Raw genomic sequence first — 25,554 nt, forward strand, 5'->3', positions numbered from 1 at the left:
CTTTCCTCCCCGACAAAAGCCCCTCGTTTTTTTTACTCTGTAGGAACGTCGCCCCAAGCTGCAAACGTGGCAAGGAGTGCCTGAGGGTAATGTCAGGAGTCAGTCTGCTGTGCATCTGGTTCTATCAGTACTTTTATCTGCCTCTTCCTTCCTTCAGGGGAGTTGGAGAGAGGACAAAACCTTCAGAGCTGGTGGAAGTAAAGGCCCGCTTGTCCTGGATCTTCCTTAAATTAACACAGGACAACTCTAAGTTGTAAGTAATATCTCAGTGAGTGATTTTGAATTAAACAAGCTTAGTTAGTATTAGCCTCTTCCCCCCCCCCCTTTCTTTCTTAACCTGTTTGTGCTTTCCAGATTTCTCAGTTTGTGTTTGTATCACATAGAATTGTCTTCAAACGCTCCTTTAATGATTCACAGAATGGCTTGGGTTGGAAAGGACGTTAAAGCCCATTCATTTTCAACCCCCTGATAAGGGCAGGGTTGCCATCCACTAGACCAAGTTGCTCATGATCCCATCCAACCTGGCCTTGAACCAGGGATGGGACATCCACAGTTTCCCTGCGCAGCCTGTTCTGCTGCCTCACCACCTTTGGAGTAAAAAATTTCAACATCTAACCTAAATCGTTCCCTCTTGTCCTACCACTGTTTGCCCACATGGAAAGTCTGTCCCCCTCCTGCTTATAAACTCCCTTTAAATACTGAAAGGCTGCAGTATGGTCTACCAGGAGCCCTCTCCAGACTGAGCATCTGAGGGTGCTCAACACCCTCAACCTTCTTTCATAGGAGAGGTGCACCAGCTCCTGATCAGAGGATCATCTTAGTGGCCCTCCTCTGGACCCGTTCCAACAACTCCATGTCCTTCCTGTGCTGAATGCCCCAAAGCTGCACTCTGTACTCCAGATGGGACCTCACATGGGCAGAGGAGAGGGGGACAATTACCTTCCTTGTCTTTATGGCCACCCCCCTTTTGATGCAACCCATGATACAGGTGGGCTTCCCAGCTGCAGTGCTTTAAAAAAGTACGAGTAGACTTTTTGTTCTGTTTAAACAACAAAAAAGTTACTGTTACTAGTGGTGCAAATGTTTGTGCAGCTTTTCAAATCCTTAGATACAGAAACCAATCTCAAGGGAAAAATACTGCTTTAATAGTTATGCTAGGAGAAATAGGTAACAGTAATTGGCAAATGGAGGGCTGTGATTGCTATCAAACTATCATTCAATATGCAGGCATTCATGAAGAAATAGTTTATATACTGCAATTACCCCACCCCCCCCCCTTTTTTTTTTTTAAATCTAGCCTGCATTTTTACAGCGTTTCATCTGACATTGAACTCAAACATCTATAGAATCAGGTTAGTAATTAGGCCAACATGTAAGATTGGTCAGTTACAGAACAGCTCCAAATCAATTATATTTAACTATGAAATTTAGATTTAAAATAGCAATTTAAAAATGCTGGAAAAAGCAGGATTATCATGAGTGAGGTGAAAAAGGTTTCCATTATTATCTTCTAGTCAGACCTTTGATTGCATACTGGTTATTTGACTTTACAGCTTCAGAGCTTAAAGAAGTTTTTCAAAAAATAAATGGTGGAATACATTGACTTAAACTTTGACCTAAGTAAAGCTACTGCTTTGTGTCACTATTTGTTCTTGGTTTGGCACTGTATTTTTCCACACTGCACTCTAATTCATCCATTCATGTTAACTTCTATGACTTAGTTATTGCAAAGTAAAAATCTAACATTAAAAAATTGGTAATGATAAGACTTGAGTGTCCCACATTCTGCCATGTTGTAGGAACACTGAGGTATCCTCAGTGAACTCACTTGTCCTCCTTACCACTATTGAAGTCTTCCAACCACTTCTTTACTGTTTTTCCAGCTATCCCATTTCTCCTAGTGCTTATTGACTGTGAATGAAGCCTATCAGCAGGGGAACAGCCAAGCAACCATGAGCTGTATGCATCTGGGAAGCAATTTTAGTACCAGTTCAAGTTGCTGCGTTATATTTTCTGAGAGAAATTACCCTCTGCTTCTGTAATTCACTTGTTGAAGTATCTCAGTATTTCTGGTATCTTGTGTTCTGGAAGCCAGTGGGCAGGAGTACTTGGCATTATATTTACAAGCTGAGATCAATGGGAGTTAAGTAATAATGAATCTTTCTCCTTTTACTGCCTTCACATCTGCTACATTTCCAGCAGATCAGTATCTTTTACTCATTTTAGAGTATTGCCAATTAACAAAAATCTGTACCTTACCCTAAAATTCCTGACATAGTGCCAGGTGATAGGCACAAAGCAAAGAAAGAACTGCAACTACTGAAAGGAGTGTGGATATCACTATTTCTACTGGCTGAAAGTTTCTCAACTTTCAGGGTTTACAAAGTTAATCTGTTCCTTGCTGCTTTCCCTCACCTGAGGGCATTTTGAGGACTCCCAAATGATCGTAGGAGATAAAGTACTCCCTTGTTGCAGATATATAATTAGCTATAATAATTGTAGCTATAAAGCTGGCAGCTAATAGTCTTTATGTAGATTTCTTTTTCTCATTAGCATGCATAGATTTTATTTTTGGAATGATTTTCTGATTCTTGAAACTCCTAATTATTTAGTAAAATTATGAGTTGACATTAACTTTTTCATGGTTGAGAGCAACTGTTCTGTAATATACGGCTGCAATCTACTATACTGGGTTGTTGTATGCCATGATGGCAATGACAAACGGTGCATCAGAAGATATCTTCCAAGCATAATGCCTCAGCAAGCCTCTGCTTTATCACCTGTGATGTTGTTCTCAGATACTGAGTTAAGGTAGTGTATGTATGTCCAACCAGAAACTGTGTGTATAGAGGAACGCTAAGATTGTAGCTCAAAGTTATGCGGGTTACCTGGTCACAGTAGGGAAGGACCTAATTAAATTATATGTTGAATTCAAGGACGCGTAGACAAACTTAGTACTTTTCTTGCATACATATTGCAATGCATACATAAATTAAGTTGAGCCTTATTATTACATATTATTTCATAATTACATAGGTAATAATGCGTGTGGCAAAAGGGACGAATTGAACACACCAGCCCGCTGAGAATTCCATCCTATCTCATAGGAGGACTTTATGGCATTAGTATTAATACAGGGTTTGAATGTCATATTATACTTCAAGATAAAACTGAGAGTCCAACTTTTATGATGTGGAGTCCCATCAGCAGTGGCTCCTAACACAGCTGAACCCACAGAGCACTAGGGTGAGCCTTTAGCAGCCGGGAGAGGCTGGTGCTGGCTCTGCAGCACATGTGGGAGCCAGGCAGTTCCAGTGTACCCTGGGTGGTAGGGGGTGTGAGATGCACTTTGCCAGGGTGGAGTGAGTTTGTAGCTTAGCTGCTGGAGGGTGGAGGAAAAAGCAGTCTCAGGACATATTAATCATATTATCCACAGAATCATAGAATTGCCTGGGGTGAAGAGGACCACAATGATCATGTAGTTTCAACCCCCCTGCTATGTGCAGGGTCACCAGCCACCAGACCAGGCTGCCCAGAGCCACATCCAGCCTGGCCTTGAATGCCTCCAAGGATGGGGTATCCACAACCTCCTTGGGCAACCTGTTCCAGTGTGTCACCATCCTCTGTGTGGAAAAACTTCCTCCTAATATCTAACTTAAACCTCCCCTGTCTCACTTTAAAACCATTCACTCTTGTCCTATCCACCCTTGTGAACAGCTGTTCCCCCTCCTCTTTATATGCCCCTTTCAAATCTTGGAAGGCCACAACGAGGTCTCCCTGGAGCCTTCTCTTCTCCAAGCTAAACAAGCCCAGTTCCCTCAACCTTTCCTCACAGGAGAGGTGCTCCAGCCCTCTGGTCATCTTAGTGACCTTCTTCTGGACCCGCTCCAAGAGCTCCACATCCTTCCTGTACTGGGGCTGTTTTGCAGTTATAGAACTATTGCAATTCTTTCTCCTTGCATCTTTCCAATCTCTTACCTTGTTTTCTGCTGTGTTAACAAAGAGCTGTGAAATAAGACTGTAAGTAACTGTGGACTGCTGTTGGTTTGGAGGAATTTCCTTATCAAAGTCCCATTAAAATCTGTTTACCAATGACACCTAGAACATAAAAGGATTGAAAGCCTGTACATACAGATTTGTAATGCAAGGGTAATTCAGAAAATGTCTTGTTGTTACTTATAGTCTAAGACACATGTACCTGAGAGATAACTGGAAATTACCTTTTGGGGATGACAGAATAGTTTATTTGAAGAAAGTCACTTGAAACTTTCAAAAACATTGTTTGACCTCAAAGACTTGTTGAAGAGCACTCATAGAAGTTTTTAGTGGGAAAGCTTGGTAGATATATTCGTTCTGTATTCTTATACTCTATGCATACATCATTGTATCAAATTATTTCCTTAGCCTGACAGACCAGATCAGCTGAATCTAAACAAAAAATTGAAATTTCAGAAATGAGCAGTGAGCAGATCAGAAGTAAGTTGTAGAGTGTGCTAAGTATCAGAATGCATATGATAAACTGAGGGAAAGTTCAGAAACATTTTTCTTGTTTTTGCGAGAAATCAAAGAAGGGAGGCATAAAAATTAGCTAAACCCCATTCCTTGCTTTCCTGTCTGTTAACTCTTCATAGGACTGCAGATCAGTAGACCTTGATAAGCATCTAGATACTACAAGATCTGTTTCCAAACAATGTGCTTTCAGCTAGAAGGTAGCTGCAGCCCTTTCAAAACACCACTCTGTGCTCCTGGCAGACCTTTCATCAGCTGGTCTAAAAAGCTTGAGGAGCCAGCAAACACTTCAGCTACAGAAACTCTAGATCTTCTTGCTGTGGAAACGGGATGCTTTTTTTGCCACTAAATGCAAGGTAGAACCATAGTCAGATGCATCCGCTTCATGTCCCAGCTTTCTAATCTTCACAAAAGGTGAAGGATATGGTAGGAGTTTTATATTAATGAAGTGCTCTTAACAGTATTATGTAGTTCAGTACGCAGTAAAAAGTCTGATGAGGCTCTTATCAAAGCAAGGCATACATGGCAAATTAACCAATATTTAACTATTACTAGTTTAATTAAAATATTAATTTACATTTTATATCTAAATCTGCTAATGAGGTAGCTCAGGAATCCTATTAAAATACATGAAAGTTATTGAATATTGAGTGGTTTGTATTCATTAAAATCAGTGGCATCCTCATGTAGATGGCTATGGAGTATTTTGTATGTATAATGTCTGTGATCTATATCACCGCTCTATTTCCAAATAGATTACATAATCTCCAGTAGAAATCTTCTAATAAAAAGGAGTTGCAGCTTTTTGAATTGCACTGGTTATAGCTATTATATTAGCTAAACTAAAACATTTGGATTCATTTATTTTTTGGATTTTTTTTTTTTCCAGCCAGACAAGTTAGATATTGCATGCAAGTCACATGTATCTCTAAGTAGAAATTAGAAGGCAGTGTGTTTTAGATCTACATGGTTCTGTAGTTCAATAACTATATGGTGAGATGAATTAAAATGTCAAGAGCTTTGATTCCTTAAATAATTAGTTTTATGTTTGTGTAGATTGATGAAATGGCAACAAATTTACATATAAGGTCAAATGACTTTCTAAGGTGCCCTTGATTCTTGAAGGTATCCTTGAAATAGGGCAAGAGAGGAAGAATGTGTAATAGGGCATTGCTTAAGCACAGTACAGAAATACAGTAATCTAAATATAATTTTTAATGTTCACAGTAGCTTGCAGCTGATAGATTTTTAAGATTTTTTCCTTTTTCACTAAATGATTTGTATTTTTATTGAAGGATACATAAGAGAACTTTAAGTGCCTGAAGGGAAACACCTGTAAAGAGAAACAGCATAATTTACACTACAAAACAAATAATTAGAAACTGAGTGGCAGTTACTCTGCCAAAGAATTTGTCTTTAAGTCATTAGAATTTGTGAAAAAATGGGTATGTTATCCAAAGGGTTTTTTTGTCTGTTCCTTTTAATTAGGATAATTTGTATAAAAGAAGCATATGTTTATAATGACTTCAGGAATTACATTTCTTAATGTTTCTCCATAAGTACCTTAAAAGCACAGTGAAGGTACTTCACGTAATAATATGCTGTGAGCTGCATCTAAACCTTAGTTTCACCTCCAGTGTTCATTATAAATCATGGTCTCTTTAATGTACACATTTTGTTTGGACCTGTGAGAATACTTGCAGCCACAGATTTTTTTTCTGATAATGAGATTGGTTTGACTAGTAGAATTTTCTGGGATAATGGATAATTTCTCCCTCTGGAGAAGTGGGCCCGTGAGAACATAATGAGGTTCAACAAAGCCAAGTGCAAGGTGCTGTGCTTGGGCTGGGGCAATCACAGGTATTTATGCAAACTGGGGGAAGATCTTGAAAGCAGCCCTGCGGAGAAGGACTTGGGGGTCCTGGTGGACAAGAAGCTGGACATGAGCCAGCAGTGTGTGTTTGCAGCCCAGAAGGCCAACTGTGTTCTGGGCTGCATTAAAAAAGGGTGGCCAGCAGGGAGAGGGAGGTGATCGTCCCCCTCTACTCAGCTCCTGTGAGGCCCCATCTGGAGTACTGTGTCCAGGCCTGGGGCCCCCAGTACAAGACAGATACGGAGCTCTTGGAATGAGTCCAGAGGAGGGCCACTAAGATGACCAGAGGGCTGGAGCACCTCTCCTGTGAGGAAAGGTTGAGGGAACTGGGCTTGTTTAACTTGGAGAAGAGAAGGCTCCAGGGAGACCTCATTGTGGCCTTCCAAGATTTGAAAGGGGCATATAAAGAGGAGGGGGAACAGCTGTTCACAAGGGTGGATAGGACAAGAGTGAATGGTTTTAAACTGAGACAGGGGAGGTTTAAGTTAGATATTAGAAGGAAGTTTTTCCACACAGAGGATGGTGACACACTGGAACAGGTTGCCCAAGGAGGTTGTGGATGCTCAATCCCTGGAGGCATTCAAGGCCAGGCTGGATGTGGCTCTGGGCAGCCTGGTCTGGTGGCTGGTGACCCTGCACATAGCAGGGGGGTTGAAACTACATGATCATTATGGTCCTTTTCCCTGACCATTCTACGATTCTATGATAATCCTGCTATGGTGGTTTATAGCCATGACATCAATACCTGCATGCCACGTGTAATTATAACTTTAAGGAACATCTTTTCCTTCTCCTCTCCTTTCATAATGTTTTAACAGATGACCAATATCAGTAATATTTGCTATGTTGGCAGAAACACGAATATGTTGGTAAATAGATTTCTATTTCAGAGCACCTGCATGTACTTTTTCTAGAAATAAGCAACGTTTTCTAAATAGATATGTGGTATGATGACTGTTTCCATTGCATACAGAACCTGAGAAAATTGCATAATCAACTTCAGCAAACTTTCTGGTAAGGGATGTTTAAAACCAGTGAACACTTATGTGTTTTAGGTTCATGAAGTTAGAACAAGTTTTGAGGAATTTATTACAATGCAGCAAAAATTAGAATAAATGTGATGCTTTGGCAGATGCCATATGTTATGGTGTTTGCAGATTATCTCCATTTAGTACAGCTGAATAATAACTTCATCTAACATTATGTGGTTATTAACTGCAAGAGCGAGTTAATGAAAACTGATGAACTGCCATGTGAAGATACCTAACTTGATGAAATGTCTGCTTATTGGTACACCTCAAGGCAACGTTATTCATAAAGGAACTAATAATGAGAAGAAACTGAGAAGTAGAATAAACAGGACCAACAGAAACTACAATAAATTTAAATAAAAATGAACTCTTGATAGATGAACTCACTTACTCAATTTTAGTAGCTTTTCTTGAAGTCCAAATATGGTGAAAACAAATTCTGTCTGAGGTGACAAATTTATGAATAAATGGTGACACAGCATCTGTTTGTTGGATGTTACAGAGGAACCTGATATTTGCACATAGCAGAACTCCTGTTGGCAGGTAGTTCGTGGGGTTTACTATAAACAACTAAAAGTAGATGGGTGATGTTTTCAATGTTGCAGTGAAGATGTAGAGAATATAAGGAGTGATAAAACCTTAATGCGTTTTGCTTGACTAAGCTTTTAGAAAAGAAAAATATTGTATACTTTCCATTTAAACAGAAAATGTAGAAAAATCACCTTGTTTTACCACCTGCAATTACAATTGATTAGAACACTTCAGGAACCCAAGAAGCTGTCAGAAACTTTTTAATGGACAGCTATGAAGTAAACATAAGGAAGTGAATGAAGGATGTTCAGATCTGAAGGCTGTGTAATAATCCAGAGCGTATCAGTGAGGGTGGGTAGGCTGATAAAGTGCCAGTGAAGAACAAAGACAAGAAGGTTGAGGCTTTTTTCCTCATCTTGAAGGAACAAAACAGAACAGGATGCATAGGTTTTCTCTGATTCTTTGGGAAATTATGGGATTGAATGAAAAAATAGAAGATGTGCATGTCGTTGCTAAATCAGGTACTTTGTATTGATACGATGCTTTTTATTCAGAGATTGTGAAGTACTTTTTCAGTCTGACTAGTAGTTTGTTCTACAGGTAGGATTTTACTTACTTTTGAATTTCTGCAGAGACTCACACAGTGCTGAATGCTAAAGACTGCTGTTGAAAAGATACATTTCAAGGAGTCAGATTTCATAGGGAATTACAGTAGAATCAGAACCAGAATTCCTGTCTGACTCCAAATTCTTATTTCAGGGCTGCAAGAAATTACTGGCAAGCCTCCAAGGGACATTAAAAAAAAAAAAAAAGAAAAATGTGTGGAGATAAAATTCTGAGTTGTAAGAGTTGTTTTTAATTAAGGCTACTTGCTAAAGTTACCTACTGAAGGGCATAACAGAATTTCACTTAACTAATGGCATTTTCTGTTCAATATCCTCATGTGTGCTTTGTGTCACACCTTGTTCAAATGCCATTTCTTATTGCTCTTGTCTTTTACTGAATAGAAATCCACAGGATTGCATTTGAGAATTTCTGCTGCTTTTGTTTTCTGCTAGCTACTTGGTTTTTGTTTTGTTTTATGGTATCAGAGTCAAATTGGAAGAATAAGGGAACAGCTATTTCTATATTTCTTGCCCTGCTTTGCATGTTTGCTTGAAATTTAAATGTCAGAATAATAGAACTCTGGATTATAGGTAGTTTATAGCAAGATATACTAGGTATATGTAAACAGTACCTGGATTCATAGCATACTTTAAGATTGAGTCAGAATCCAAGGTCTGTTCTGAATACTTGCTTACTTGCTCATGTTGATAAAATTCTTTTTTTTTTTTTAAGTATCTCCTAGCTCAGGGTGAAGCTTAATGGACTTACCAGTGTCAGCAAGGTATGTCAAGCTTTGTGCAGTGAGAGTGTTTAAATATGCTAGTTTGATTAGCCTGTTTCAGGTGGTTTTTAAATCAAATTGTTGTTCTAACTTTGAATTTTCTTGCATCCTTGTGCTGCATTTATGCTTAGCTGTAGTGCTAAAACAGACAAATAAACCTAGCAGCTAGCTGCTGCCTAAAGTGTCATCGTCATTCCTTCTATCTCATACTGGCATTAATGCTCATCTGACCTAGGATAGAACCAGTTTAGAGTGCTAAACCAACAAGAACAGTAGTGTGTTCTTCTCTTATTTACTCTTTAATGTATGCCAGTTCTCAGGATCAGATCGATGCTAATGCTGGTGCACAGTAAGTGGTTGGAGTTTGCTGCTAAGTGTTGCACTGTGGCTTTTGGCAGTACTTATTCTGTAGGTTCTCTTGGAGAGGCTGTCAAATGACATCCTTAGGTGACTCATTTTCTAGGTTTCGTCAGCATACAGTGCCACCACATGATCAGCTAGTAACAACAACCTGATCTGTATCACAACTTGTAATGTTATGCTACTGCTAAAAGTAGGTCAACTCAACTAAAAAGTTTTCTGATTGCTGTAAGGCTTATTAACAGTAAACAAGGTATTTTCAGTAATCACAGTATAGTGCAACGTGTCCCTAATGTTTCTCACACAGGTTCTCCTTCTCTCCTGTGATGTTTACAAACTATGTGGTTGTTTACTGATTCCCACCCACTGGCTGTACAGTTTGTCTTTTGAACTTAGATGAAGATGAAAGAACTGGAGATAGAAAGGTAGATTTATAAAATAACTTTTTGGCAGATCAAGAGCATTTTTCTGCATATATAAATTGCTTTTGCAGATACAGCTTATGAATTTGCTAATGAAGACTATATGATAACATCTTGATTTTTCTCATTGCTTTGTTTATTCTTAAACTGAAACTTGCTGTCAGCTGGTCACCAGGTAGGACCTTGAGATTAAAATGCCTTCTAGCAAATATGAACACTAGATAACATGGATTTTGCCCCCACAACCTTGAGTTAATCTCTTTTATTACTTCTTTCTTCCTGTCACACTGAGCTGAAATATCATCTGTTCATCAAGCTTCTCCCCTGCCTCTACGTTTTGATGATCTAAGAAGACCTTTGCATTACCAAGTTCCACCTTTTCCACAAGTTTCTTCTTTGTCTGGTATTCTCACTCTATATGAGATAGTGGAGAGATGCTCTGCTGTCTTTTCAGAGATGAAATTGCTTTTTTATTTTGCCATTAATTTCACATCTGCATTTTACAGTTTGCAGTAAAAAAAGCACAGGTTTTGTACTTCTTTTCTTATTTGGATTTTATAGAAGTCCCCATTCATATTAGGACTTTTAACTATGAAGATGATACTCAACGGCACACCATACATAGTCAATTACAGATTATCTACAACCTAAGTAATCCATCACAGGAGCAGAGATAGCAGAGCTAATTCAACACATCTCATTGCTAGTTCACATGCAAATCCCATCAGGATTTTACCCATCAGGTAATACTGGCAGTACTCTGTTACTTCTAGAGCCAACTTCAACTTGAACTATAACCTTGCTTATTTTGTGATGAGACAGACATCAAGTTGTAGAGGAAGCAGTGATCATCTCACATCCTTTTTCCTCCAGCTTATCTTCCACGTGGAATGCTGGATGCAGGCCTGGTGCCTTGGAATGTCCTTGGATATGTACGTGGTAGTTCTGCTTTCTACTATTTTACCAGAACATGTACTGGAATTTAGCATTTCTGGGTCTGACACAGGCAGCCAGGGTGGAACAGACCTTCTCTTGTTCTACTGTATATATTTGCAAGTAACAACAGTAGCCTCAAAGTTCTCTTTCTCATGTCACATCTGCCAGGAGGTGCTACATGCCTGGACTGTTACTCAGTTGAGTCTTAATGGCTTCACCTTTGACTGTCTATTCTGCCTGAGTTTATAAGAAAGTAATCACTAGTAAAAGTTGATGAGGTAACAGTAAGATAAAAAGGGAAAACAAGATTTGATATAGAACTTCAAGAAGAGAAGGCAGTTTTAACAATTATTTGCATACAGAAGGTTGGAATTAGGAAAGACAAAGCTTAGCGGGAATTCAAAGGAGGGATGTGAAAAACAACAATACCTTCTTTAAGTACGTACAGCAAAAGGAAAGCTAAGGAAAGTACATCCACAGCTCACTGGGACCCACCTACTGCCAGAGGGCATGGGAAAGTTTGATGGACTCATTTCTTTTTATATCGGTTTTCAGCAATGTATTTTCTTCAGCTTCCTAAATCCTACTAGTAGTTTGTGGAGTGAAACATTATTTACAGTAGAGAAAGGTACAATTATACAGCACTTAAACCAATCTAATACATATAAGTCTATGAAACCAGACTGCTCTCCTCTCTCATGTTTGCTAGGTCATGATCAGGGGACACTGCTGTTGATCAGAGAAAAGCAAAAAGAGGACCAGGAAATTAGGGGCCAGTGAGACTGTGGAGCTGATCTTCCTCAAGGTTCTTTGTAATTGTGTGAAGAACAAGAAACTTTTTGAGGACACTCATCATAGATTTAAGAAGGACAGATCACACCTGACCAACTTAATTGCCTTCTGTGCTTAGGTGCACGGTTGCACGTATGTTGCATACCTTGGTATCAGGAAGGCCTTTTAACATGATCTCAAATAGTAGGGTAGCTTCAGTGGGAAGAACCCTTCTGCTCAAGTCTTGCTGTCCGCAGAACAACCATACAGAAGGATAGCATGACAAGCATTTTTTGCAGTAGGAGTAGTAACTAAGGCAGCAAAAGTTTAACTAGAACAGATTCTGACATGGTACACTGTGCTGTCACAGGAACAGTTGAAATGGCCCAACTGAGAGGAAGTGCAGGAAGAGGGGCAGAGCAGAAGAGGTAACTCAGGACATCATCATGGATTATGATCATTATCACTGCAGTATGAAAGTATCAGCTGCAGCTTGGTCAGGATTCACCTGAAACTGAACTGAGCAGTTTGCTTGGAACAGATAGAATTTTCAGAGAACTGTGCTCAACAGCTGATAATGCCAACTATAAAATGTACTTAACAAGTTACATCTTGTCCACACTTTCTGGTTAGATAGCAAAAGAGACCCACAATACCAGGACATCATCTTTGAGTCTCAAAGCTTGTTCAATAGCTTGGAGATGTTAGAATAGCAACAGCAAACAAACACTAATGCAAAAATAACACTTCCCTCTCCAACTACATTTCTGGAAATAGCTAACCTATTTTATTTCACATCATTATTCTTCTGTCCCAAATGCAAACCTCCTGAGCTGTGTAATTTTAATAGGGTTGCCAATAGATGAATCTATTTCTACATGAGGTTTTCTCAAACTTCTTGTTTTTAAGTTACAGTACAGGCCTTGCAATACAAGACAAGAAACACAGAAGAACACTTGCCTTGTATTGGGCAGTATTCTGGCTGTAGTTAGTAAGGAAATAACTTTCAGCAATTAACTGAACTTGAATGGAATGGGACCTACACAAAGATTGAGGCTAACTGCCTAACCACTTCAGGGCTGGTCAAAAGTTAAAGTATATTAATGAGGGCATTATCCAAATGCCTTTTAGATTCCGATAGCTTTAGAACATCAACCACCTTTCTAGAAGACCCGTCCCAGTGTTTAACCACCTTCATAATAAATAATTTGTTCCTTCTATCTAGTCAGAACTTCCCCTGGCTCAGCTTTGTGCCATTTCCTCGTGTTCAGTCATTGCTTACCAGAGAGAAGAGATCAGCACCTCTCTCTTCATTTCCTCTCTCAGCCTCTTGTTCTCCAAACCAGATAACCCAAGTGTCCTCAGCCTCCCCTCAAAAGACATGTCTTCCAGCCCTTTTACCAGCTTTGTCACCTTCCTCTGGTTGCCTTCAAATATCTTAAGATCTGCTATTTTTTGTGAAGCCCAGAACTGCATATAACATTCAATACGAGGCTGCACCAATGCTAAATACAGTGAGATAATCACCTCTTTCCATCAGATGTCTATGTTGTCTTTAATGCATCCTAAAAAGCAGATTGCCCCTTAGCTACCAGGGGCACACCACTGGCTTGTGCTGAGCCTGCTGTCAGCAGCATCCCCAGATCTGCTGAGCTGCTCACCAGCCACTCACCTTCCAGCCTGTGCCTGTATCCAGTGTTACTGTATTCCAGATGCAGTACCAATTGGTTGTCAGTTACCTTTGTTGAATTCCCTGGTGCTGATTACTGTTCAGTTCTTCAGTCTATCCAAATCTTTCTTGTAGGATCTCTCATCCCTCCAAAGAGTCAACAGCATCTCCCAGTTTAGTATCACCAGAGAACTTGTTAAGGATGCATTCCACTCTGCATCCAGATTATTGATAAAAATGTTAAACAGAATTTACTATAAACTTTAATGATTCAAAATGAGTTTATGACAGCATACCAGAATGTTTCAGTGTTTTGGTCTTTTCAAAACTGTTAATAAAGATCAAACATGGCATTGGAAAACCAACTGGAGGGTCTAGGTTGTTGTGCAGGTTGCCTTTGGGGACAGTAACAAAAAAATTTCAAAAGTGGTATTGTAAAGGAATATTTTATCAGCTCCAATGATCAAAAAGTCCGTAGAACTTCACCAGTGAAGTACAGAAAATGTTGATCATAGTAATTAGTATCAATCTGACATCATGTAATTGATATTCAGGCTTACACTGTTTTTAGCCCTTTTTCCAAAGACTAGAATGAATGAAGTTTAAAGCTGAAATAACTGCATTCAGGTACTGATACGCCTGCAGAATGCCTGGCAATTTCTGCTTGATCTCAAGCTCTTTAAAAATAGCAATTCTGAATTTATTTATTTATATTTTAACTCTTGCTATGGAATTTAGGTCACCATTTATTGAAACACTAATACTTTTTTTAAATGAAACGCGTGGCAATACACTGGTCCTACAGAAGAAAATTCAAGTAATTTTTGTACTATTAGAGAGCCAGAACATAATACACTAACGTTTAGTGTTGTAGTCAGTTCTCACATATCTTGTAAACATACTCATTTAAAATCTTTTTAGTTTCAGAAAAAACCTTTTCTTTTGTTATAAATAAGACATTGCCATAGCAACTGTCAGAAAATTGACTTCTTTTAATAGCTAGAATGTCAAGTTCCTCTTTGAATAATCTCAGGTCACTTTAATGTTCGGTCAGCCAGCTAGTTTTACTATAGACCTTAAAGTTGGAATATTTGGCAGAATTTGTACCTATTACACTCATTAAGACCAGAATAACAGGCTTCCTACATTTGCACAAGATTATCTGCACACTGCACTCATTTAAAATTATGTACGCAATTGACTGAAAATCGGTAAAGAGACACCTGAAGTTGATGTAACATGAATTACTACAATTGTAACCAGGTATATTTTGTAATTTGAGGCAGAAGAGAAGCACTGAAGCTGATACTGTATTCTCTTTTACTATTTCACCTAGTAACACAAAAGCCTGAAAGACAGCCATTCTGCAAGTTAAACTGAAAAGTCAGCTTCTCAATTCCACTGAAATTATAGGCCTCTATTATTGAAAATACATATTTGTGCTCTATGTTCTTTCTTATTTGAACAATCATATAGATTTCATTAGCACTATGCAATGACAAGAGAACCATATTTTTCAGAAACCAGCGTTTGAAACCAGCAAGATAAAACAGCAGCTCCAAGAAAATGGAACAACTTCTTGCAAGCGTCCCTAGTAGAGAGCAAAGAAACCTCACCAATCTGCAAATAAGGCAGCTCTTTGTTTACCTTAGAAGTAGGTTTCGCTCTTTGTACACTGGAACGATATAAAAGAGGCAAATAACTGAGTGACAAATCATCTTCTTCCTTGAGGAACAGCCGCTTTCCACGTGAGTGCAGTACAGCTTTCTGTAGGCTTCCTCATGTATTACAGACTGCTACCTCAAAGTGGCTGAGCACATCCTATTTGTACAGTAAAAACCAAACATTAGAAGGCATAAACAAAGTTGAACAGATAGTCCCTGAAGAGTATTTAAAAATAGGATTGGGGGATAATACAGATTGGCAGGGGCCTTGGGCAGTCATCTAAGTTCCTGTTCAAAGCAGTAGAACTTTGTGAAGTTTCACTTTAATTGCCTCATGAAGCATCTTTCCTTTAATGTTTGTGAAGAAAAAAGGCTGTGAATTTTCCTCCATAAGTGTTATTTTCTGCTGAATAGTCTTCCATCTGCATAATGGTGGAACAATATTTTGTTTTGAATGTTTAAGTACTGGTTTAACTCAGTAGCCCTTTTTATAACTCAGAATATCTTCCCAGATGGCTGTCTGAAGAACTGCATTGTAAGCTGAGAAAGGAGAAGAAGAAGGGATTGGACATTACACAAAATCTGCGTAGCTCATGAACAGCAACAGCTAAGCTCTGTGATAAAACATGTGAACATCAGGTCCTACATTTGTGGGTCTCCATTCTCGCCCAAACATAATGCCTGTGACTTGCCAGTTACACTATATTTTGCAAACTCATTTAACCGGATAGTTTTACTACTGCTTTTGGGGGGTAGAATGAGCAAGCAACAGCAGTAAAGTCAACTAAATATACTTAAGAAGTTAACATCTCAAATGATATGCACAGATTTTCCTTATGATTGAGTTTCAGCAGTAATGTACATTCTTAAAATACTTTAAAGTTTGGCTCAAAACCTAGTAAGTTCAAGCATAGAACAGTAGAGTATTAAAATGCAAGTGCAAATTCTCTTCATGCTCTGTCATAAATAAAGCCAATATAGGTCCTATTTCCCTTTACAGATAGTAAGGAAATGCTGCTTGCTCTTATGACACCTCTACACAGTCACTTCTCAAATGTTTTTACTTCATTAAAAAAAAAAAAGACAACTGGTTTTCTGTGGGTTTTTACTGTTGCCTGTTTCTGAAAGAAAGTAAGAAAAGGAATTTTAAGCTGCAACACAATTATTGTTCAGGAGTTTCACAATAAACTCTGTTATAAATCTTTCAAGACTACCTTTTGTTTTTCAAAAAATATAGTTGGTTTCTTTTGCTTGCTTACAGCATACACGGAAAGCCTTATTCACTTCCTGTAGCTAACCCATGAGGAAGTTTTCCTTCTGTGACTCCTTCTCCAACCCCCTCCAATCCCTACCAAAGCAGTTCTTTCAAGGCTTTTCAATCCTGATGTAAAGGAATTGAAGGATTGGAATAACCTCCATCTCCTTTGTTCCTGTAGACTTTCAGTTCATCTACAGTGATTTCTCTAGGTACGTACACCTTTTTTGCACTCTTGTTTTCCTTTCACCACAGACAGATAGCAAATACTAACACAACTGCTTGACAGCTATCTCCAGATTCCCTCAGCATACCAATTTGATGGCTTAACATTAGCCTGAAGCGACGCACTGTGACTGACAATGTGTGATTTAGCCCCAGGTGATGCAACCACAGCAGTAGCACTGAATAAGAAGGGGATCCTTCTTGCGCTGTTTCAGAATAGCAGCTCATCAGCACGCTTAAAATGGCACCGGGCACTCATGCTGAGGCAGCTGAAAGTTACACAAGTGTCTTCTGGAGCCAGGACAGCGGGTCATCCAAGGTGAATGCTTAATGACCAGTCAGCCAAATGACTGTGCAGGATCAGGCAACTACACGAGGAATTCAGACTCTAAGCATCCTAACTTGGAGCTGAACTACTCATACTGCACTGAAGAGCAGTAGAGGGTTCCCTTACTTTAGACATATCCAAAATGTTTCTTGTTCTCAGCAATGTTTACGTCAACTACCTGGGAAAAATGCTTGGCCTGAAATTGCCATTCACTTCTGCTCCTTTTCATGTTCATTGAGTGTCCATGCTTATTTTAAGATGTAATTCTTTAGGCCTTCACACCAATTAAAATTTTAAGCATATAATTGATAATTCGCTGGAAAAAAATGAAAAGCCATGACACACAGATATTTCCCAGCATGCTGACAGTGGGTGAGATCTTGATGTAGAAGGCAGAGACCACAAGGCAAAGCACGAGGATAATACAGGAGAACTCCATAATTATACCTCTTACTGCATATGCCCTTCACTGATTCTTTAGGACAGTCTTTGACAAACTGGAAGGAGAAGCAAGGAAAAGGGAGAACATACCTGGTTTTAGGTCATGTCCAAATTCCTGCTATATTCACTAAAACGGTCCAGATAATCCAATAAAAGGAAAAAAGCTAGGAATTATTCCTCTTAGAAAATTAAAGTACCACGGCAAATAAATGTTCCAGGATTGATGGATGGTTTTTCTTTTCTTTTTAAACTAAATAGTAGTTTAATTCTAGTAGTTTAATAGAAGTGCTTGTTATATGTTGGTTCCCAACACTATATTAGACTGTTGTATGATGTCAGAAAGAATGTAGAGGCCCACAGACATGTCTGGTGAGTGAAGATGTACCTTCTCATCTGAAGAAGTGTTGTTGCTCATAAAGCAAGTCCGAGAGCCTCTTACCAAAATACCAATTCCAAGAGCTCCCCATTTTAGGCAATCTACGTTCTCACCCATGTGTCTTTTGACACGTCCTCTGGCAAGGACCTGAATGTTCTTATTTGATAGTTTTGCAGGTTCTTCCCTGAAGTACATAGCACAACACACTACTCAGTACCTGCCAGCACAGCATCAGAAATGAGCTCATTTCCTCACAAACATCAGCCAAATAGCTGCTTACCTTTGGGAGGTCTTGAGACTAGCCTAGGTTAAATCTAAAGATGCTTTTTAGCTACAGCCATCATCAGAGCAACCAACTTCTGGAAGAGGGAAAGCGACAGGTTAAAGCCTTTACTTATAAAACTGAAATTGTCAAAGAAAATGAATATATCTTCTGGGGTTTATCAGTAGGATTTTTGTTGTCTTTTTTTTGTTGTTTTGTTTTGTTTTTGTTTTTGTTTTTTTAAGAGCAACACTTTACTCAGAAGTTTTAGGAAGGTATTCACATGAAGTTTAGGAGCTTTTCTAATTCTGCACAGCTTAATCTTATTCATTAACTACCAAAAATAAAACGATAAAAAAACCATTAACTTTATTTCTTTTACTGTTCTGCGACAAAACTGGTGCCTCCATTTCTGTTAAGTTTAGAAATACAGAAGAGTAAAATAACTGAGCTAATGGGAATGAATGCAGTCTGAAGGAAACTTCATCTTACTTACAAACTCAAGTTTGCTGACTAGGGTAAAGGCATGTCTCTCCCTTCCTAAGCTTTGGATTTTACACAACTTTCAGTTTGTTTGCAGTATGTTTTCAAAGAAACAAACAAACAAAAGTATGCATTCATTTTTAATATCTGAGTAGTCCACCTGTTTAAAAGTTGCATAATCCTGACCTAAAACCCCAAGGAAAAAGACAGTAAAAAAAAAAAAAAAAAAAAATCAGCAGAATTTGAGTCTTTTGAGATCTTTATGTCCTTTTAAAATGATACAGGTTCCTTTAAGTACCTGTAGGAGGCTTTTGGGTTAGACACCATGTAAGCCAACTCCTGGATTGGTGCTGTGGTCTCCTGAAGTTATTGATTAGATATTTCTGTATAGAGATCAGGAGATAAGCTGAAGCACCTCTCTGGCTCTTGACTGGCACAAAAATTCTCAGGATGTGACCTTGAACAAGCAAGCCAGACCTTCTGTCTCAAGGTAAGTTTAAGTCAGAGCTGGTAAGGCTCATCCAACAAAGTTAAGGTATTTCAGTGAGGGTTTGGAATCTGTAAGATCAGAAGATATACACTGCTTGGAGAGGATATGGTGGTGGGAAAAGCAAGGAGCTCTTTAGAACCAAGCATTTCTATTGTAAAAGTAGAATGGATGCTAAGATATTCTACTTTAATTTTCACAAGGCTTAGTATTGTCTAGACATTGCAGAAGCTGGCACTACTAGCAGAAGCTGCACACATTAGGTTTTTGGGAAAACTTCCCAATACCATCAGCTGAATATGAGTTATCCTTCTATGAATATTATATTTACTTGTTCACTTGGAAACACACTGGAAAGCTTCCTACTGTTCTAAATCCTGGGTGTCAGTTCATCATCCTTGGATGCTCACACTTGCTACAGACCCCTGTGTTTTCCTACTGGTTTGACATTACAGCATTTGTTTCCATTATTCTCTTCAGACTATTCCACGCTGAAGGATTTTCCTCCTCCTGTCACGATCAATATAGAAAAAAATGAAACCACTTATAAAACAACCAACTCCTCCAAAACCAACGTTAAGTGTCCTGAGATTTGTCATATAAGGAAATATATTAGACATCCCATTCAAGACACTGAATTCAAACAGAAGTCAGCATAGAACTACTTTCAGATTAGTTACTATTGCTTGATCATAATACCACGTATACTCTGACTTCTTGAAAAGGAATGAGCTTAAAGTCATGGCAGTAAGAGCTGTTTTATAGAATAAGCATACATTTCAGGTTTAAATCAGTCCTGTACTGACATTCAAGAATTTCAGTCCCCATACAGACTGAGATGAACAGCACATTTATTTATTTCAGTTACAATAAAGACAAGTAAACCTTACAACCAGAAAGGCAATGAAGGCCTCAGTAGCTTAGTGATAACCATTTCATAATCTAGGCAACATGTTATGATTTCTTGAGATCACAAAGAAAGCATTCCCTCCCCCATCCACCCCCCCCCAACAACTTTTCCTTATTTACTTACACTTCCTATAAAGAACAGCACACTGATATTAACAGAATCAAGAGGGACCACTGATGTACAAAGCCTACATTTGCTCCCCTGTCCCCCAAAAGTCTTACGTGGAGAATTTATTCCGAAAGATACAATGCAGTCATGAGCACAACTGGAAGAGGGAAAAACTAAAGTCTGTTTTCAAAATCAAGTTGAGTTATGATACAGTGACTCTTCCTCTCGTGGTGGCGTACTGTTATGGGTAAAGAAATTTTCCACATTTTAAACCGACGTTTATCTGACTTCAGTAGTAGGGAGAAAAACCACGTACATAAAAAGGAATACCCCACCAAGCACTCTAGGTAAGAAATCTGAAGTGAGAGAAGTGCTAGAAACACGTGGGAGAAGTTACTATACAAAGTGTCAAGTGCAAACTCCCCTTGCCTAGAATTCAGTGTATTTTCTTCAGTAAACTAGAAAAGACTGAATTCAGATGTGGTTGACAGTGGGATACAGTGCTACACATTCAACATTAGCCACTGAAGAACAAACGCAAGCATGAAGTTATCCCACCACAAAGGAAAAGATCTGCTCGAGTTTGTCTCCTTAACCTGCTCATTTCTGCAGTTTGCTCTAGTATCATTATCTCCTCCCTCATTACCAATGTAATTCCTCCCAAGGGACCGCTTTAAAAAAAAAAAAAACAAAAACCTTCAATATTACGGACTACTCTGGGAAAGAAGAAAAATGATCCACGCAAATACTGTGCTTATGAACACAGAGCTGTTGGAAAGAAACCGCAGTATTAAACTCATGCTCTTCTGTAATGGACCTGGAAAACACAGCAATAGGAAATTCAGCGCTGTTCCACCATCCTCAGCTGTTTAAAGAATGCAGCGGAGGCAGACCGTGGCTTTTCCAGTCTATCACTAGCAGGTTCGTTTTGGTGCATATTATTTAAGTGGAAAGTGTACTTTCACCAGTGCCATCGGTCAGTTCTTCTTTTCCTCCTTTTACAAAGGGATGTACTTATAAATCTCTATATCTCAGAATCTCAGCCAGACTATTCACTGGCAAGGAGTATCTTTTGGGCTCAGCGAAGACTTGTGAGTACCTTAATCTTACATTCATTCTGAGGCAGCCACCGCAACTCCATTTACCCACAGTACTGCTTTTAGTGGGGCTGTTACCATCTTGAAATTGTAGCTAAAAGTAGTTTTAACCACTAATACAAGAGAGCACTTTTCAGTGTTTCCTGTGATGGAGCTGAGGGGAAAAAAAATAAAAATCTGTAATAAACCATTGCTGCAATTTTATTTTAACAAAAGGGCAGGTTTATTCATGTTTACAAACAAGTTTCAAAAACAAAAAGGAGAACATGTATGCTACCCACTAACAACCTTTCAAAATGCCAACAGCCCTCATGCTGCATGAAGGATTTTATAGATTAGAAAAAAATCACAGTTCCACTCACAGTTCACCAAGACAGCACTAAACTAACATGTTTAGACAAAAACAAAGGACTAAGATTCTGATGTATTTTGATTTAATCCATTTTGCCCGAGATAACAGAAATATTTCAAGCAAGTTCCATCACATATTGATGTCCTGCATTAAACAATCCTACTAAGTTCTGAACAAAAGTTATTCAGTAAGTTTCTCAAAATTTTTAAAAATTAAACAGTTGTTTCAAAACCATTAAGTAGTAAATGTATTTAAGAAACTAATCAGGACAGAGGCCATAACTTCATTAGAACACCACTGCTCATGTTTTTACAAAGCATTAGTGTTATCTATTTGGCTATTAGTATCAGCAATTTATCTACAATATTTAACAAGGTAAATTGCAGGCAAAATTTAGTACAGTTTCAATAGAAACACCCTTTTCCTGAAAATACAGCAGTATTTGAAGGACTAGTTTTTTTTTTTTTTATTATTATTTTTCTCTGCATCATTTATAAGGAAGCTTCCCATCTATGAACAGGAACAAAAAAGTATCTACAAACCTTGTAAACAGATCTGTATCATTTATAAACATAAATAATCCAAATTATTAACAGCCAACAGCAGAAATTAAAGTATCAATTCAACAATCCAGGGCCTCCTTGCCCTTCCCAGCCTTCCCCTCAAAAAAGGATCATGATAAACTAAAGCTCTGCTAACACACTGTTCAGGACCATTCTTAAGTACAACAGATGATCCACAGGTCACTTATGCCGAGTTACTGTTCATCTGTCAGAGTTCATTATTACTCCCACCCCCAGAAAAGCACCCTCCAGTCTGGCAGAAAGCTTTTTTTAAAAAAATAAATCTACATTCGTACAAGTGTGTCTTCTGTTGAAGTCCAAGACAAGAATCTCATCTTGTCCATCATAAAGTGTGAAGAGACCCAGTTTCAATTTCTTTACAATGCAGCTAGTGTGTTAACATTCAGCTTACAATCAGAGTGATGTTTCCAAACTATGTAGCGGGCTCCCTGGGGATGAAGAGGTAGCAGACTTGTTCATGTCTGTTGTAAGGTGAATTCCACTGTCAACCGCATTGTTATTTTTATTGGGAGAGGGTGGGGGAGTAGAGTTGCGTTTTGTTGGAGCGTCATCTTCAGCATCAGTATCGTCAATAAGGGGAATATGAGGCTCGGAGTCTTCTATTCTAAACTCAGGATGCGTCATAAAATTGTGAATTGAACTTCGTGTCTCAGGTTTCTCTAGCCCCTCATACAAAGAACTACGAAATGCATTCACCACTCGTATCTGTAAACAAAGAAAAAAAGTTGTTAACATGCTGCGGATTTACTGGTAGTGACATGGTTCTTATGAGTTTGAGTCCACAAACAGCTAGACATGAGTGATTCGAATTTGTATGTGATGCAGTGGAACTTGCAATAAACTGTAAAAAATGAAGAGCATTTCAGTAGAGCACTGCCAGTCTACAGAGTAGGAATAGAAACTGTGAAAATACTGCAAGGAGCCGAAGGGCCTAAAATTCAGACATGGCACTAGAATTGTTTAATTACTTAACATGGGCTAAGTTTTTTTTGGTTTTTTTTGTTTTTTTTTAAATGAGGCCAACAATTACTTATTCACAAATTAAATCATTTTCAGTGAGTTTTATAGAATACTGGGGGGGGTGGAAAAGGCTGAAAATAAGTTAAAGGGTAGAAGAGTTACTAATTCTCATGCTGGGAGTTTAGGATGTCAACTGACTATGAAGAAGCCAAGCATGTGTAAGCCAATGTCACAATGACCAGACAGTAACGAATTCATGCAAAAAAAGGATAATATGACTAACTATAAACAGCTGTAAATGTTCGAGTATATACCCATCTACCATACTGGAGAAAGTTTCTTACCTAATGATTTGGAAGCTAAACATCAGAACTAGGAAACTGAATGCTGTATTGTATACTGAAGATGTAGCTACAACAGGTTATAACTTGGAAGAGACTGTTCAAGCCGCACTAAATACAAGAGAAGCAGGTGATCAGTTTTAGCTTATTTGAGTTTTCAACTTCCACTGAATTTATGGATAAAATTCCCAGGCTGAACATAATTTCAAGTCTCTCCATTGTTTAACTAACATGTGCAAATCAGAACACTAAGTTTACAGAAACCATAAACAAGCATTTCAGAAAGAAATTAGATATGAAATTGGATAGGAAAAAGGTGCAAGTTCATTTTACAAAATGTGTGTGTCCAAGATGACAGAAATTTACACTTTTCTAATTGTGATTTGAAGGATGAAGCCACCTGCTCCTACACCTCCTCTCCTGCACTCCACATTTCCCTGACCAACTACATGAATTCAGGATTCATTCTTGACTTTATATAAAATATTTAATAGAAAACCAACGACCCCTTTGTCCAATACTTTGATTAAAACACATTCTCCAACTTCTGTTAGCTTCTGCCTGTTCAATACTCAACATCTTTAATTAACCTGAGTAAGTCTTCAGGAAAGTACACAAAAAGTTCTGCATAGTATAATAAGAAGCAGAGCAAAACTCTGTAGTACAGACCAACTTACTGTTACAGAACAGTAAGTCAAATTTTAAAAGATTTTTTAGGACATCTGAGATGACTTGTTTCAAGAAGTAAATCAGGATTACTGCTTCCATACAGGATGCATTGAGTTCCTTAGTAGTAAAAAAGAAGCAATCTGGAGTGAAGGAATGAAGCTGGAAGGTCAAGCAGGACAGGAATGTTGACTTCAGAAGAGTTAAGATACACCAAACATCCTTTTAGTGCAAACAGAAGAGGACTCTCCAGCAGCAGTGTGTCAAGTTTGTTATCAGCGTAACTCTACACCACACTGATTCCGACCACGTTCTTTGATATCCAGCAATAGGTGTTGTTTCCCCTATCCCCACCCCAACTTTCATTAAGAATTTTACTAAAAAGCAATCAAGTCCACATTTTCATACTGCAGGTATACCACTGGGCTCCACTGATGATGAAAATCACTTCAAGAGGACAGGAAGGATACGTAATGTTCAAAATGGAGAGAACAGGAAACAGTGTTGGTGTGATTGAGAGATAAATCATTACAGCAGCATTTAATGCTTTACTGTTTATCACATGAAAAACTGAGCACACTTTAAGAGTTTGCATGTTATGTGAGATTTAAACAAATCCAGAGTGCTGCATAAAATCTCTTGTCACTTTCCAAGTGAATCAGTAGGAGTGACAGTGTCAGACTGAAAGTTTACAATGCCTTTATTTGGCATGTTGCATCCCACTGTGCCACTGATTTCAGTGGCAAAATGAAATACGACTGTCTCATGGAACTAGTTTTTCATTGCTTACAGATGGCATGTTAGAACATGAGCAGTAATGAAAAACAGTTTTTTAGCTAAATAGGAGAGCTGTAATTAGCATAAGGATAGAAGAATATCCACAATAAAAGTGTGATTCACAAAAGACAAACAACTGCCCTGGATGATCCTACGAACCCAGGACCCTCATAAGGTCTGGCCACGAAGATTAGAATCAGACTACCAGCACTTTATCTTACACTTAAAAGGGGAACATCTAGCATTTTTAAGGCTTTATTTTCAGCTACTCAAGATAACGAGATAGATAGCTAACTATAAAATTGCATAAGCGAGGAGCAAGCAGGACCATTTCTTATATCATCAGGCCTATCCTATAGTAGGTACCAGAACAACAAGGAATGCAGTAAGCACTCCAAATCTTCCTGGGCAGGCGGCTGCTTTGGAGTAGCAACCTCAATATATGTGAACTATCTTCCAGCTAACAGCTCCAAAAAAGACAACAATGAACAAACCTATCTGTTTGCCACTAATATACATTAGCTATCAAAAGAGGATCTCCAAGAGGGAACAGCAGAAGGCTGTATTTCACAGTGAGGATCAAAAACTAATTTTTTACTATTGTAGGTTTGTATTTGCATTGGTCATTTGATGCAATGAGATGATGCAGTACCCATTAGGTTCTGCTCAAATGACAGCATGGCATGAAGTTGCTCTCTAGAGAGTTCTCAATGTCTAATTAATGTTCTTGAGTGTAGTTAGGGATACAG

The 25,554-nt window shown here is 38.5% G+C and overlaps 1 protein-coding gene and 1 long non-coding RNA gene across 3 annotated transcripts in view; one reads left to right on the top strand and one right to left on the bottom strand.

The window, feature by feature from the left end:
- On the top strand, positions 1 to 16,235 carry LOC104910344. 2 transcript variants are annotated; one of them, XR_002112892.2, is made up of 6 exons: positions 1 to 86; positions 158 to 253; positions 9,283 to 9,331; positions 9,999 to 10,116; positions 15,010 to 15,237; positions 15,666 to 16,235. It is a non-coding gene; the product is annotated as an uncharacterized LOC104910344 (long non-coding RNA). The 2 variants fall into 2 exon arrangements; XR_792983.3 differs by having other exon boundaries at positions 7 to 253.
- Positions 16,236 to 21,308: 5,073 nt separating this feature from the next.
- ATP2B1 (ATPase plasma membrane Ca2+ transporting 1) overlaps positions 21,309 to 25,554 on the bottom strand; it is a 31,057-nt gene continuing 26,811 nt past the window's right edge. Inside the window, 1 exon segment of the mRNA XM_019613705.2 lies at positions 21,309 to 22,766. Within this exon segment, the coding sequence (XP_019469250.1) occupies positions 22,455 to 22,766 (312 nt within the window). The 3' untranslated portion in view covers positions 21,309 to 22,454.

Source organism: Meleagris gallopavo, chromosome 1 (assembly GCF_000146605.3).
Source record: "Meleagris gallopavo isolate NT-WF06-2002-E0010 breed Aviagen turkey brand Nicholas breeding stock chromosome 1, Turkey_5.1, whole genome shotgun sequence".
In the NCBI taxonomy this organism is placed as follows: domain Eukaryota; kingdom Metazoa; phylum Chordata; class Aves; order Galliformes; family Phasianidae; genus Meleagris; species Meleagris gallopavo.